Source organism: Petaurus breviceps, unplaced genomic scaffold (genome assembly GCF_028583685.1).
Source record: "Petaurus breviceps papuanus isolate PSGF00001 unplaced genomic scaffold, PetGlider_PUasm1.0 90822, whole genome shotgun sequence".
Taxonomy (NCBI): Eukaryota; Metazoa; Chordata; class Mammalia; order Diprotodontia; family Petauridae; genus Petaurus; species Petaurus breviceps.
In genome coordinates, this window is record NW_027187351.1 from 8,819,569 (window position 1) to 8,837,084 (window position 17,516).

Genomic DNA, 17,516 nt, shown 5'->3' on the forward strand with positions numbered 1-17,516 from the left:
TCTCTCTCTCTCTCTCTCTCTCTCTCTCTCTCTCTCTCTCTCTCTCTCTGTCTCTCTCATTCTCTCTCTCTGTCTCTCTTCCACTAACACACACACACACACACACACACACACACACCTGGCATAAAAAATAGAGGTCCAACCTTAGAGTAAGGAAGACCTGGGCACAATTCTTGCCTTTATCATATACTAGCCTATGACCCTGAGCAAATCACTTATATGTTTAGTGTTTTCAGGCAATTCTCTAAGACTGTAAATTATATATGAGCTGCTATCTGTATCAGTGGACAGAACATCCACAGCAGGAATATCTAATATCAGTGAAATCCTGTGTCTAGACCACCTTCCTGGAAATGTTTCAATTGTAGTCTTTTTTTTTTCTGTTCCATCAGTCTTCTAAAAGTCAATAGAATATGGTCCCTTGCTTTTCAAAACAATAGTTTTTGAAATTTCAAAGAATCTTAGCCTTTTAGGATAACTTCTGCCATTAAACTAAAATTTGATTTATCACCATGTTAATTCCTTATCAATTGCTTCTTTAAATCTATATTTTGAATTTACTCTCAATTTTGAATCTCTCTACAAGCCTCTTAAAAGTATCTTATATCCTTTCTTGGTTCCCATATTGGCTTATAAGAGTGTTGGCCCAGTTCCCCAGGAAAGCAACTCCTAGCACTTACCACTAATCAAAATGTGCCCATTATCAAGATACACACACACACACACACACACACACACACACACACACAAATCATAATACATATATTTGGTTTACCTAATTTATATATAAACCAAATGTCTTTCCACCAAAATGTTGGACACCTAGCAATGTTTTTTTTTTCCATGAATACTGTCTACTGAGGTGGCAAAGATGTGGATTCTGTATCAATGAAGGGAGTGTCCATATCCATGACCACTCCCTCCTCTCCCCTCCCCTTTTTACCTATTCCCTCTCTTCACAAACACCAATTCTACTCCAATTCTCTCTTCTTTACTTGTAAAATAAAAATTTTCATCAGCTAGTTCACAGGGTTAATTTGAGGAAAACACTTTGAAAATGTAGTAGAAATATGTATCTTTACTACCTAGGCATTCTTCCTTGCGTATTTCAAGTCTCTGCAAAGGTGCCACCTCTGCCCCTAATCCTTTTCATTGAAAATCTGTTGAGAAGTCTGAAGAAGCCCCAGATCAATTTGTATGACCTGATCCAGCTGCCACGGAAGGAGATGGGAAATTGAAAGAAGATGGAAAGGAGATATGAGTGTCTTTCCTTTTCTCCAAAAGGCTCAGTAGATGTTTAACAGCAGTAGGTATATTGAATGGATACTGAAAAAGAGGGGGAGATAAGCAAAATCAATTCACCCTCATTGGGCCAGGAGTAGAAAACCGAATAGGTATGTATTAGCTTGACGAACTGCCAAACATGGTTTATGCTTAAATCTCAGGGGTACAAGAAATTACTGACACAAATAGTTATCGAGTGAAACAAGTTTTATTAGGATATAGAAGAATTGATGTCAATCAGCAGCCCCTCAGGTCTCTGATACTTCTATAAGGGACCCTGAATCATTACCTCAAATAGCCATACATCAATTTGGATGCTAAATTTTCAATTACTGGGTACAAATTGGGTCTTTTCAAAATGCAACTGAGAATGAGAATAGCAGTTGGGACTCCTGCTGCCAAGACTGAGTAACAAGACACATTTTAAATGAAGTGAGGGTTTAATGCCCTTCAGGGTCTAGGTGGAAAAATACTGGACATTTCTTCCATGCAGACCTTTATGATACTAAATCTTCCACAGGATGAAAAAACATAACTAAGCTTTCTGATTTGCTATGGGGTTCTGGATCACTTTCTCAAGGTAACATTTTCTCAAGTTGGTCTTGTATAAAGTACAACAAAGGAGTTAATAGGAGCCCCATGGCAGTACATATCCTCCCTTTCTCTGCTGAGAAACCCAACAGATAAGAGAAGTTAATTCCTGAGAACCAGAAAGTTCAACAGAAAAGCACAGTTTAAGACTTTATTTATATAAGTGAACATCATTGTTTAAAATATGGAGGGAGAGTCATTTTGTTCCTGAATATGTGGTCAGAGCAGCAATGTACATATTTTTCTAACCATGAGCATTTTTTTAACCTGGTATAAAGAGATCTCTTGAGAATTAGAATCATAATGACACTTCTCTGTTAACACTATTAGTTGCCTCTTGCAAAGGCTTAATATTTCTTTTAAATTGAGCATAGTTTATTTTTTTTCCTTCAAACCAGGTTTATTCCACTTTGAGGGAAGGTGGAACCTCTTTCTGGCAAAGTAGTAAGAATCAAGTTGCTCTTGTAATAACAAAGTAAAGGCAAGGTAATAAGTAATACATGGTATTTAAAAAAGGAAACTCACTGCTTCCATATAAATTAGAAAAAATCATGATTTCCTTTTAACATTTTGCAATTGTTATTGTTTACAAAATTGAAAACTGAAAGCTTAGTATTGCCTTAGACACTGAGAGGGGGAACAAAGATAAATAAAGATACATAGGAAAAAAATTCCAATTAGAGGGGGAAAGGTGAATCTGGTTATAGGTAGGGTATAAGGAGTCAGTGTATGAAAGAATGCAGATGAAAGAAGGGAGGGAACTATCAAGGACAGGTGCAACAGAGGAAGAATTGAAACTGAAAGAAAGATGATTTAATGGTCAAACTTCTGGAGGAGATGAGTGGGAATAGGATCAAAAATCCTTTACTAGGACAGAGGACCACATCTTATTCAGAGAGTGAAGGAGATAAGGAATATGATGAAGAAGGTTTAGTTAGAGAAAGGGAGAAGAAATTTGATAGATGATAGATAGATAGATAGATAGATAGATAGATAGATAGATAGATAGATAGATAGATAGATTACAGATATCTGGCCCAAAGAAGTTATTTCTTCTGTAACATTGAATTTTATTGTTATTGTTAAATAATTTCAGTCATGTCTGATTGTTCAAGACCCTGTTTGGGATTTTCTTGGAAAAGTTACTGGAGGGGTTTGCGATGTTCTTCTGCAGCTCATTTTACAACTGAAGAAACTGAGGCAAACAAGGTTAAATGGCTGGCCCAGAGTCACACGGTTAGCTGTCTGAGGCCAGATTTGAACTCAGGAAGATGAGCTTTCCTAACTCAAAGCCCAGTGCTCTATCCACTGTACCACCTAGCTGCCCTCTAGCATTAAATAATTTGGAAATGTTTAAGGTTATATTTTAAATTTGTGTATAAAACTACAATTTACAACATATTTTAATAATTTTGAAAAAATGGTTAATTAAAGGCTGTTTAAAATGTGAAGATTAAAGAAAGCACACTCCCAGATAATGGAGGATACTATCACTGTGGTCTATTTCCTTAAAGAGATTAGCAGTATATCATGATAGATAACCAAGAGCTATGTACCCAGGAGGCATGCAGTAAATTTTATATAACAACTTGCTAAAATAGGCTAGAAATTAATTTCAATATAAATATCAAGATAGAGTTCTATGTTGCTGATGAAATTGTAAAAATAATACTATTTTGTCATGAATGTTTCAAAAAAGTAATTGGAGTAACTTCTGAAGATTGTTATAAAAATTGATCAAATATATTATCTAAATGTTCTCATGTTTGGCAGTACATCAAGATGATATATTGTCTCAATGTTCTCAACAAGTCTACCTCACTTAAATCCAGTTCATGCAGGAGTCAAAATCTCATCCCATGATCTCATTGGTCCTCTTCAAAAATGAACAATCAAAGTAAATACTAAGCAGTTATATTTAAAAAGAAAATAAAAATAGAAACAAAAAAATATTTTATTCTGATGATTTTTTTAAATTTGCTTTTAATTAGAAACTGCTAGGAGTCTTGGCAATATTTAGTCAAGTTCAATTGAAGCCCTGGAGTCCAAGAGAAGAAAATGGGCTATCGTCCATTTTTCATCGATGGGAAATTTGGGTGAAGTGACTTAGACCAAACTCACTCAATGAGAAAATAGCTGATTGATTACCATAAAAGTAGTTTTGCTAGAGATAATTAGTGCCATACCATAAATCTTCGTTCACCAAATGAACCCACAACTGAAGTTAAAATGAATGGGAATTAATATATCTATGTTTAATCAGAAATAGAATCTCATCTTTTTTTCTTTTCCTATTAGAGGTATTTTCTAATATAACTTTACCTTCCATTTGCATTTAGGAAGTCCCTAGAATTCTGAATTCTATTTTAGACAACAAGTTTTGAGGAACAATAAATGAATGTGGTACAAGCCTAGTGGTGCAAAAATAAGATTTTGTATTATCCCCTGATGCATTTGTCTCCTTATGCCTAATATTCCATCTTCAGATTATTTCCATGCTGCTTCTCCTTTCTCTAAGCTTCATGGAATCTCTAGTTGCCTTCAAGGCTCAGCTCAAATACCCTTTCCTGCTTGAGACCCAGTCCAATCCTCTCCCAGCCCCCAAGTTGTTAGTCCCCTCCCTACTGAAAATTACTTTGCATTCTCCTGAATATATTTTATTTTACCTTATCTGATAGTGGGGCTTAGTGGATACAGAGTTTATCTTAGAGTCAAGAAGACTTGGGTCAGTGTTGTATGAAAGGAGAGAAGGTTAGCACTCCCCTTGATAAGGATGGAAGAGGTCCTAGTGGCCTTTACAACACATATATGGTTAAGGCATTGCCACCTACTCTGTGGCATCTAACCATTTTTTATGATGGAAGGGAGAGCAGGTTGGGGGGAGGGAAGTTGGAAGCACCCACTTTTGAAAAGAGACGGGATCAAAGTAGAGAATAGAACAAATGGGAGGTGGGATAGGAGGGAGGGAAATATAGTCAGTCTTTTACAATGTATCTACTATGTTATTGTCTTGCATTAGCCACACATGTACAACCTATACTGAACTGCTTATCTTCCCAGTAAGGGTGACAAGGGAGGAAGGGAATGAATCTGGAATTCAAAGTTTTAAAATCAAATATTCAAATATGGATTTATATATATATATATATACTATTATATATATATTATAATATGTATACTATTATATGTATGTATGTATATACATATATATGTATAATATATGTATACTATTATCAATACTATTTTACATGTAATTGGGAAATAAGATATACAGGCACTGAGGCATAGAGGTCCACTGGAAAAGTTGAAAGGGGTATGGGAGAAAATATGGGAGAGAGTAGATTGGAGTTGGGGATATCATGTGGAACTGCTATTTTGGGGGGATGGATAGGGGAAAAACGGGGAGAAAATTTGTAACTCAAAATCTGGCGGAAATGAATGATGTAAATCAGAAGTTAATAAAGCATTTGAAAAAAAAAGGAATTCTCCATATGGAGAAGAAGAGGGCTCCACATCAAAAAAATAAAAAAAGAAGACGGGTCAAAAACATGCAGCTCTGTTTATTACTGGCTGTATGAGCCTGGGAAAGTTAATTCATTGCTTATTTCTCTAATGTAGACAGCTCTCAGAGAGGATAAATTGAGAATAGGTATTAATTGGCATTGGTAGCTAGGTGGCACAGTGGATGGAGTGCTGAGGTTAGAACCAGGAAGTCATCTTTCCAATCCAAATCTGACCTTGGAAACTGTGTTTGCAAGTCACTTAATCCTGTTTGCCTCTGTTTCCTCATTTATAAAATGAGCTGGAGAAGGAAATGGCAAACCACTACAGTTTCTTGTCCAAGAAAACCCCAAATGGGGTCACAAAGAGTTAGGCAGGACTTTACAACTAATCTTCATTAGTAGGGAACATGACTCATTGGCCTTCTTATACCAATGAAATCAGAGGTTCAATTGTGAAAAATTATCTATATATAAATTGTTTCCCAAAGTAGAATATGAGCCTCTTGAGGATAGGGAATGTTTGAGCTGTTTTTTTTTTTCCATTTTTATCACCAACATCTAACACAGTACTTTTCACACATCTTTCACTATTTATTACTATAGAGTCTGGAACATCGTAGGTGCTTTAATAAATGATTATTGATTGATTGGTTGAATTGAATTAATGTGAATAACTAATAACTATTCTTGACCTTTTTTTTTTTACCAGAAGCCGTTATGAAACATTTCAGTCAAAATGTTGGCAGCGTGTCACTGAAAAATGTTATTATGATGAGACTTGCATTAATACCTTCAATAAGGAAGATATAACTTGCTCAGCAGATGATAAATGCAAAGCCGCATATATTGGCACCCTGGGGACCATCCTTCATGTCCAATGTACCTGTAGCTCCATTCCATTCACTGAACAACCTTTGTGTGAGATTTTTTATCACATGCTTCAGAGCAGGTCCTGCTTCAGTAAGTCATCTGATTAACATGACCCTTAAAAATGTCAATTTTTATGTAACAACTAGATCTAAAGCTAAATATATATATACATATATTATATATATTGGTATGTATATACATATACAGATATGTGTACATGTGTATATTCATAGATGAATATATACACATATCTACATTAGTAGGGAAAGTGATGCCTTGACCTTATGCCAATGAAATCAGAGGTTCTATCTGAGAAGAAATAAGATATGTATATATATTTGTTTGTTTTTTCCTAAGCAGAGTATGATCTCCTTGAGGGTGGAGAATGTTTAGTTTTTATATCACAACTGTCTAACACAGAACAGTGCTTTTCATGTAGTAGATACCCATACCTATATCTCATCTCTCTCTCTCTCTCTCTCTCTCTCTCTCTCTCTCTCTCTCTCTCTCTCTCTCTCTCTCTCTCTCTCTCTCTCTCTGTCCTCTCTCTCTCTCTCTCAATATATATATATATATATTTTTTTTTTCTTTACTAAATTTTATGCTGGTAAGCATGTATTTGCTATTTTTTATTGGGGAGATACACTATCATTCTTTATCAACTGTCTTTTTTATTTATTGGAAATCACCCCATTAACAATTATTAGTTTAGATAAGGGATATTATTCTAAAATAATAATTATCAGTCTAGTCCCAGTCAGAACCATAAGTTGAGAGATGAAAGAGATCTTCAATGTTAAAATACTAATTGTTAACATCAGTGCCCATGTGAAATTTGTCTCTTCTGTCTTCCTGACTCTATGATATTGGTTGATCTACCTGTAATAATTTTCTGAAAAAATCAGTTTGCTTTGTTTTAACTAAAGAGAGGGAGAGATTCAGTGTAACAGTTATAAAGCTGAATCACTCCCATTCAGATGCCATCAAATATAGCCTATTATCCTCATTTCACAATTGAAAAACAGTCAAGCCTAGAGAGATTAAGTGATTTTGCTCATGTTACATGGGAATCTATATTGCAGAATTTAGAAGGTGGATTTAGAAAAAATAAGCCTCTCTTTTTAAAACATTTTTTTCCTTTAGTCTTAAATTTTTAATGTTAGGCAACTTATATTTTCTAGTGATAAAAATTCTTATTGAATTCAGTTCAGGACAAGGAATAACATCTCTTTCCAAAGCTTCTGTAAGTCTGTGAGTCATGTGTGTTAGGATGCTTGCTCTGTAAGAGAAAATATTTGAGATTGAACTATTTTAATATGCATGTGAAATTAGTATTTAAATAAAGAGCTAGCCAGAAAACAAGGAGACAGTATAGTACAAATGGAATGTATGCTACTCTGGGAACACAAGGACCTGAATTCTAGGGCTTTCTCTGTGCTAATTAGGTATGTGATATGGGTCAAAACTGTCTGTTTCCTTATCTTTCAAAAGAATGAGGACCATTTCAGCTACAAGTGATTTTATTTGTCTGAACTTTACATATAACATAGTTCCTTGAACATATTAAATGCTCAAGAAAAGTTTGGTGACTAGAATTCAATGTAATAATTAGGATACTTCCTAAATATACAGCCTTATTCATATCACTAAGACCTTGTGCCTCTGAGTAGGTAAGATCGTTCCCTGCCATCTCATTGTTATACTGGCATCCTATCATTCAATATTGTGTACATCTGGGCATTCTGGCTAGCTGATTGCAAGCCAAATGCAAGGTCTTAAGAACCCAAGGAATATAGGGTAAAACTTGGTTAGTTGAGATATCCCCACCCCCATTCCCACTCAAGTCATTCTTCTTTGAAATTGCTAAAGATGGGTTACAGAAATGTAGTTTAATATATCGATGAATCTCTGATTTCCAAAGGTGTATATCTCAATCCACCCAATGCTTTTTTTTTATCCTGTGCAACTCTTCCCCATGTCTTTCCATACATCCTCCATTGGACCTTTGGCCAATATGTCAGGTCCTTTCTTTTACGTCTCTTGATATGGCATAGATTCTAGAGAAGCCCATGGTCTGTCCATTGGACACTCCTTCTTCACACTACATATTTTTTCCCTTTCTTTTTCCTTTCCTTTCCCAGTTATACATTTTGAGCCATTTATCACAATTGGGAGAACACTGATCATAAAAAATAGCCCCTATTTAAAGGAAAAACACTGAACAATGGCAATCCAAAGTATTCTTTTTATTCTTTTCCATTCTGAGACCATTTTACTGTTCACCTACAACAATTTTCTGAACTGTATGTACTGGTAGATGAGCTCTAAGTCTTGTCCATCCAAAAATGCATAGCATAGTCTGGGAAAAAAAGCTTTCTTTATCTTACTTTTTTTCTTATATAGATATATACTAATACATATATTTATGCCTTCCATTTATCCATATATTAAATGCATATGTCTGTATGAGACTGATAGTTATCTGGGTTTTGATTCAATAAGAATGATGCTGTTCACACACAGAAGCAGCTGGGAGATCTCTTCCATCTACGTCCTGAGCTATGCAATTTTTTTATAGCAGTATTTTTAAAATGCAAGGAGGATATGCCTCCCTGTTTCATGCAGCACTTAATATTTATGATCAGAACATTATTGAACAAAATGCTTTCTGTTGTCACATATTTCAGTTCATCTTGTTAGATTTTAATATGTATGTGGGAGGATAGTTTTTGAGGTACACTTTCCTTTAGGGTAAATATTTTATCAAATTATGAGAGACAGAGACAAACAGAGACAGAGAGAGATGGAGACAGATGGAGAGATAGAGACAGAGACAAGACAGAGAGGTAGCGATAGAGTCTGAAAAATATTCAACAAATAATAAACATAATGAGATCTCATTCTCTGTATCTTTTAGTTAAATGAGTAACTGTATAGATATGGCCAGTTATGAAATATTGTTTGTGAAAGCTATCATATTCTCTTTCCAAACATTCATCAATTCATCCTCAGTTCCTCCTAGAGAGCAAAGAACACATTTTTTTCCTTTTAATCTCTAGTGCATAACACAGAACCTGGAAAGTAGAAGGGACTTAATAAATGCTTACTTACTGATTAATGAATTACTCATTTTGTATATTGTTTTACTAAAAAGTCGGAAATACGCCTAATAGTGGTAGATTCAAATGAATATTCATAGGTAAAGAAAAATAAGAGAGTATTTTCCACTCTCTAGGAGGTTCTGTTTTATAAACATTAAGGATATCCTTGATGAAAGTTTATAAAATGGAAGCTCTTAGAGAGTAGAAAGTAGGCAAGTAGGCATATTACTCTTTTGATCTTGATATTCTTTCCGTCTCTTTTTTGTGATAGTAAAAAATGTTATGTCATTTCCCAGGCATCTAGTTTCCTTGCCTTTTTTGGATATCAAGGGGAGAATTCTTAACACCTTCACAATTGTGTCATCTCCTAGGCATATTAACAGCTTTTGTTAAGCTGTGGTTCCTCTTCATTTCCTTTAATGCCATTTTAACTCGTTTATGTAGCGCATTGGTAATTATGATGTTAAATTTGCCCCCGATACTTTTGCCTAACTTCCCCATAACTATTAAAAGCATCACCATCCTCCTCTTCACCTAGGCTTACAATCAAGGTGTAATTCTCAACCCCTCACTATCTCTCTCCATCACCACCAATCCCACATCTAATGTGTTGCCAAGTTCTCCTTATTATCTCCCCTCACACTGGGACTACCCTGAAGTATAACCCCATCACCTTATGCGTGAGAATATTACAATAGCCATTTGCTTGTTTTTCCTTCATCAAATATCTACCTAGCCCAGTCCCTCCATCAATCAGCTACAAAAGCGATCTTTCTAAAAAGCATTCAGATCATGCCGCTACTGTTCTCCCTTTCTGCAAGGGCCACAAGCTCTCCAACTTCCAGGATCAAATATAAAATCTTCTTTTAAAATCATTCATAATCTGATCCTTTTCTACATGTCTGGGTTCTTGCACCTTATTCCACCTCCTCTCACTCTTCTGTGCAGGCAAAATGGCCTCCTTGTTGTTTCTCACACATGATTCTCTTTCTCCTTCTGCACATATTTACTAGGCTTCAATTCCTTCCCTCTCCATCCCCATGTCTCTGCTTCCCTGGATTCCTTTAAATCTCACCTAAAACCACACTTTGGGCAATAAGCGTTTCCTAGTTCTCTTTAATACCTTTGTCTGCTCTCTGTGATTACCTTTAATGTTTCCTGTATGTATCTTCTTGGTATATGGTGGAATTATTTGCGTGTTGTCTCCCTCCTTAGATTGTGAGCTCCTTGAGGGCAGAGACTGTTTGTGCCTATCTTTTCAATCCTAGCACCTGGCACAGAGTACATACTTGATAAACGCTTGTTTACTTCATAGGCCATAGATGTGCTGACTTTTGTCTTTAATGGAGGAAAAAGATTATTTTTGTCGTGATGAAAGATCTTTTCCCTCCTTTGTCCTTCTAGTTTGCCCTTAGGAAAATCTAGATTCATTGGTTTTCTTATCAATTTTTGTAAACTTATATTTATTTTTCTCATTCACTGTTTCTTGTCTTCACCAAAGATTTTGCAAATACATTTACGTTCTAAACCAGTGCTTCCCTGAATCACCATATTTCTTTACTTGAAGCAGCTGAATGTTTCAGTAAATAGAGTGCTGGACCTGAAGTCAGGAAGGCTTGAACTAAAATCTGACCTCAAATACTTGCTAGCTATGTGACCTTGGTAAAGTAGTCACTTAACCTCTGTCTCCCTACATTCTCTTATCTGTAATATAGGGATAATAATACCATCCATCTCTCAGGGCTTTTGTGAGTATAGAATGAGGCAATACTTGTAGGGCAAGTATTATAAACTTTAAACCTATGGTTATGATGATGATGATACACACATATATGTATGTGTGTATGTGTATACACACATATATATACATATATATATTGTTAGCAGTGTAGATTTCTAGATTGTATTAATCTTCCCATAGTGTTTTCCTTATGAAATTATTTAACTTTCTTTAATTTATGATATCTGCTTACTTATCCATTCCCCTTCCCCTTTTTTCTTTTAGTTACAGCTTATTGGAAGTGGCAAGCTTATGTGTGGTTTCATTATACAGAACAACTTTTCACTCTTTTTTTTGCTTTTTAGAGGGGGGAGGGCAGGGCAATTGGGGTTAAGTGACTTGCCCAAGGTCATTTGGCTAGTAAGTGTCTGAGGCCAGATTGGAACTCAGGTCCTCCTGACTCCAGGGCTGGTGCTCTATTCACTGCACCACCTAGCCACCCCTGGCCCACTTCTTAGGGTTCAAATTCTCTCTCTTTTCTCTCCTTTAAACTACATGCCTTGTGTATTTCTTGGTCGGTAACATGTTATATAATATAGCCATGTGTTATAGCCATGTGATTGTCCATTAACCTTTGGGTGAACTGTAGTTTTAATTCCTCAGAGACTGAAGTATTTGATGACTCACAGTCATAGATTACTACCAGAATATTGGTGTTAACATATATGAGCTTTTATTTCAAGGAGATGCTTAGTGCCATTTAAAACACTACATGAATTTCATAAAGATAATCCAGTATGCCTGTCATCACTTGTTCAATTATGGGATCAATTCATTTATCATATGCAGTCTCTGTCATATGCACACATACACATACATGCATATCTGTATATCTCATACATGTGTATGTTAATACACATAAATATGCCATACACACAGTATATCTATGTGTCTATATACATGTGTCTGTCTGTATGTATATAGACACATTTTTTGGATGATAAATACAGCTATGTATTGGAGTCTGGACACTGGCATCCTTCACCCAATTGTTTCTACTCTCTGAAGAGTTAGGATAAAATCTTCGGAGTGACTATGATTTTATTTAAAATGTTCTGTAGTATTTAGGGATTTGACATAATCAGCTCTACATCTTCTGCAAAGAGAAGCATCTAGAAGATTTCACTATCTGTGGGGAATTTCTCTTTTATCCTTCTCTACTGGGCCTCCTCCATGACAATGGTTTAATAAACCTAAATTCTGGAAACTTGAATTCTACCATTGCTAAACTCTCTAATGATTGAATACAATGAGCGGCATCTAGTGAGGGTTTGTATTTTTAAGACAAAGAAATCTTAGGTTTATATGAAATTCAAAGCAGAATTATTCAAATATTGACGCCTTCTTGAATAATTGTGTCTGTTGGGTTTTATTTAGGTGAAGATTACATGTTTCTAATTTCAGTCTATCATTTCACATTTCAGGGTCACACATGTGTTAATGCTCATAAAAGAATTTTCTGGTTTCTTATTCTCAATTTCAGTCTCATAGAGCATTTTAAAATTAAGAAAGCAAGCAATTCCAAGGATGTTGAAGTTAATTTCTCTCTACTATGCTATGGTACCTCTCTATTTCCCAAAATATTTCCATCTCATAGGAACTGCTAGGTCCTGTATTATACCATCATAGATTTAAAGAAACCAGGAACATGTCTATCCACTCAAAAGACAGAGAGGGGACTTTAATGATAGCTATCCTTTGATACTGCAGTTCAATTTCTCATTCTTTACTAATAATTCTCACTTCTTCTTTAATGCCCCATTATGGAATAGTGGTGACCATGGATTCTCAAAGCATGCAAGTCCTGGCAGATTATACTATGATGGAAATTTTTTGAGTATAATCCTAGGAATAGAACAAGTTTGCTTTCTAAGGGCCAGTGAAGCTAAGAATGATAAAGCCCAAACATCAGTAGATGGATAGATACTTGGAGATGAATTCTTTGCCTATGATAAACCATGAAACAAACCATTTTTTAAAATCTGCACAATGTGTACTATTTCTGCTTCTGCAGGGTCAGGAGAAAAATGGAGGAAAGGGTATGCTAAGAATGTTAAGGATGTTAATGCTAAGAATCTCACAATTTTTAGACAACCTATAAACTTTCATTTGACCATTTGTCATCAAAGCCACAGATCCTTTCAAAATATATAATGAGGTGACAGACAAGAGGAACTGAATCATGATATTGCTTGAAAGAAAACCAGAAGAAAGAAGGAAGTTGTAGTTAAATGGAATTTGGTTACTCACAGATTCTACTTAGAGACAAAAAATAAGTCAGCAGAGTTGGTTTTGATGCTCACTCAAAGGCAAAACAAAACATAATTTCATAGGACAATCGCTCGCCTTATATTTCTGTGTTCAACTCAGCATTTACAAAAAGAAAAAAAGTCCAACTTATGTATCATGTTTGCAAAGAATAAAGAATTAGAAAAAAAAGCTGTATACAGCTTGATAAAACCCTTTAAAATTAAATCAATATACATATTGATATCCAAACACTTCATTGTTATGGCGACAATAGGCAAGGGTATAAACAAATAGGTAGAAAATATAATATGTGTCAGGAATAATGAACATAAGATGACAAAAATTGATCATATATAGAAGGATTTTATAAATATCTATGCATATATATGTATATACATTCACGTATAAACATGTTTCTCAGAGTGTATATATGCATACGTGTATGTATGCATCATACATGTACATACACATATGTGTGTGAATATGTACATATATATATAAAATGATTACTTTCTTTGAGAAAAGTGGTAGACATTGCAAATACCAAATAACATAGCAGAAAGACACAGGGGTGGCTAGGTGGTGCAGTGAATAGAGCACCAGCCCTGGAGTCAGGAGGACCTGAGTTCAAATCTTGCCTCAGACATTTAACACAAAAACTAGCCATGTGACCTTGGGCAAGTCACAACCCCAACTGCCCTGTAAAAAGCAAAAAAAAAAAGAAACAAAAAATAAATGTATTATATTTTAGCAAATAGAAAATGACTCTCTACTGATGTATGAGTATGCTAGATCCTATATTATATCATCACAGATTTAAAGAAACCAGGAACACCTCTATCCACTCAAAAGGCACTATCGTGGGACTTTAATGGTAACTATCCTTTAACACTAAAGTTCAATTTCTTTTTCTTTCCTAATAATACTTGTTTTTACAAATCTTATTTTAATGTCTCATTATGGAACATGTTGCCTATATATAATCCAATCATTGTCAAATTATTAGATCAAAAACTAATACAAAGGTATAAGACAGAAAAAAGTGAATAAGATCTAGTATGCAATGAAAATGAAATAATGGTTGACATGTTTAAAAAAGTTATTGGTGATAAAAATGAGATATGTTTGGAAGAAAAGATTTTATCATGATTTTATACAGAACTCTATGCTATGTAAATCAATTTCTATTGCAGAGGAAGCAAAAGAGTCTCAAAAGCACCTAAATTAGTAGATACTTTACATACTTACAAAGCAGAGAGAAAAAGTAACTCAGGGCAACATCAATTTATAATATGATTGCATTTGTAAAAAATAAAAAGGTACTGAAAAAATGGAAGATTATGCACCATATGTTCTTACAAAACAGAGGAGTAGCACAGAGAAAAATCTGTTTAAATAATATTTAGCAAAAGATATACCTAATCAGTGCTATCCCAGGGTCATTAAGGGCTGGGAGTGCAACAAAAATTAGGAGAATTGAAAGTCTGGCCAAAATTTGCTTAACAAATATCCTTCCACTTTTAAGGAGAGTAGAAGGATCAGAGTGACTCTTAATAGTGCAGTGTTGTATGTGCTTATAAAAGAATTAGAAATCGCCCCAAAGCAAAGGAATATGGAGAAAATAGCTTGACTAGACCAAATGCATGCAGAGGTGATCTGTCCTAGACATGACAAAATTGTTAGGGTTTTAAAGGATCTATTAAAAACTCTATAAAAAAGGAAAAGATTCTAAAACCAGAAAAAACATGCACACAAACAAAACAAAAACTTCAGTCTTTGTTAATATTGTAGAAAGTAATGGAGAGAATAGCAACAGTTATCAAAATATTTTCTTACTTTCCCTTCCAATATGGCCTTATTCTGTGAGACAAATCTATAAACATAACAATAGTTTCCTTAATGAGGTTATTAATAGATAACAAGCAGGATTTGTCAGATGATAGTTCATTATAGTATACATCTTCGCTATTATACAATTGAATGAAAGACAGAGATAATATTTGTTGATTTTTTAAATCCTAAAAATGCATTTAATTTGCTTAATTCTGTAACCCTAAGCTCCCCTTTAAGCCAAATCTAGCCTATCCATATAGCAACATAATTACAGACTCCTAGAAAGATATAACAGATATGACTTTGTTCAGGAACACTGATCATTTATATGTAGTGAACAATCAAAAAGGAAACACACTTGTCAAAATTGTTCACTTCCATCGTGGAAGAGAACCAGAGAACATTCCAAGTTAAAGAGGAAATCCTTATGTATTGTTAGAGTTGCTAGCTGCTTCTGTAGTTGCATCAAACTACAGAATATTACATCATTTCCTGAAAAGATCTGTAAATACTCAGATGAGTTTGGTCTACCCATTCACACAAGAAAATCCAAGTGGATAATGAATATCTTTTGTCCATATTGCATACAGTTGGATAGACATGTATGTGCTTGTGTGAATTTTGAACAGACAATGTAAATGAATGACCTGGGACCAGAATTGAACAGAACATAAAAACCTTCAGTAGGTTTTTAAGCTCCTTTAAAGATTATGAGCTTTTCCCAGAAGTAAAGTTTCACTTTTTTAATATCAGTGTCATACTAGTGTTGTTATGAGTTTCAGAACACTAATCCAAAGAAAAAATTTAGTATCATAATTTCTGGTCAAGAAGGCTCTCTGAACATGAAGAAACTCCAATCCTCCCACCCTCCACCCGAACTTCCACATTTCTACCAGGAAAAATTTTGAATTTCACATCAAACCAGCTAATGATCAATTAATCCAATAAGAAACTACAAGTGTCTACTTCTAGTTTAGAGCTGAATAAAAATTTAGTCAAAAGTCCAAGAGCTGTATTATAGGGGATTGCTGTTGCAATTGAAGTTATGTGAATGGGCTAGAAAATGTAAAGCTTACAACACTTTGTATTCTGAAGTGAAAAGAATCAGAGCTCTTATAAAGTCCTAGGATAATTAGAATCCCCCCAGGGGTTGGTCGGGGAGAGAAGGAGAGGGAGTTACTGCCCTTACAACTGCGTATCCAAGGTCCGTGCGCTACAAGATCTCTAATACCCCGTCCAGATATGCCAGAGAGAGCCTTGAAGATCCAGAACTCTAAACTAAGTGAAATCAAGCAGGGTCAAGCCACTCAAAAGCACATCATAGAGAGGCCTGTCTTTGGCATAAAGCCTCACTTCAGGAATTAAAGTTACAGAGTGAAGTAAATCAAAGAAAACAACCTAGCAGTATCAAAAATTATTGCAAATATGAAGATCATTTAAAAGGAAGATGAATCCATAATAACTGGAAACAGAGACTCAAATGGGGGGTGGAGATTTTCCACAAGAACCATAAGAAAATCTAGAAGAAATCCACAAAGAATTTTTTTAATCTAAAAATAAAACCTTAAGCAAGGCTAAAAACTCTTGAAAATTAAATAAATCAAACAGAAATATCCATGAGATAGCAAGAAATATTAGAATGAAATAAAAAGATTGGGGGGGAAATAGAATAACGTTAGCTATCTGATATCAAGAACAACTGACCTAGAAAATAGGTAAAGAAGAGAAAAATTAAAATCAAAGACGTCTTTAAAACTATGATTGGGGAATGGAGTGGCTGAACAAGTTGTGTTAGATTAATGTAATATAATAAATGAGTTATATCACGAAATCAGATAAGCATGAAAAGACACATGAACTGATACAAAGTGCAGTAAACAGAGCAAAAGAAAAAGTCATATATGCAATCACTACAGTGAAACTTGAATGAGCATCCACAAAACAATTGAAAATGAAAATTACAGTTTTACAAAAAAAACTTGGCTTCCAAGAACAGATATGACAAACAACTTCTCACTTTTCTCCAACAACTCATTGCTCCTTTGCAGAGATGAAAGGTCCATAGGTATGAAACATTACATATATTTTCACACTTTTTTTTCCCACTGTGTTGATTGGGCTTTTTCTTTCTTTCTTTAAAAATATATTTTATTATAATGGAGTGGCTTTAGGAGAGGGTGAGGGACACTGAGAGAAATTTAGATATTTTTATAACAAAGTTTATAATAAGTTTATAACAAAGTTTTATAGTTTGAAGTAAAGAGCCACATTTTCATATAGAATACTCTTTTCTGTTCTACTGTG

General features: G+C 34.7%; 1 protein-coding gene and 1 non-coding gene across 2 annotated transcripts in view; both read left to right on the forward strand.

Moving 5' to 3' along the window:
• The window catches only part of GFRAL (GDNF family receptor alpha like), a 32,964-nt gene extending 26,609 nt beyond the window's left edge, over window positions 1–6,355 (forward strand). The window contains exon 7 of the mRNA XM_069070705.1: window positions 6,088–6,355. Coding sequence (XP_068926806.1) covers window positions 6,088–6,355 — 268 coding nt within the window. The remainder of the gene's footprint in view (window positions 1–6,087) is intronic.
• Window positions 4,605–4,729, forward strand: LOC138148192 (U6atac minor spliceosomal RNA). The gene has a single exon (XR_011164992.1). It is a non-coding gene; the product is annotated as a U6atac minor spliceosomal RNA (small nuclear RNA).
• Window positions 6,356–17,516: the final 11,161 nt, after the last annotated feature.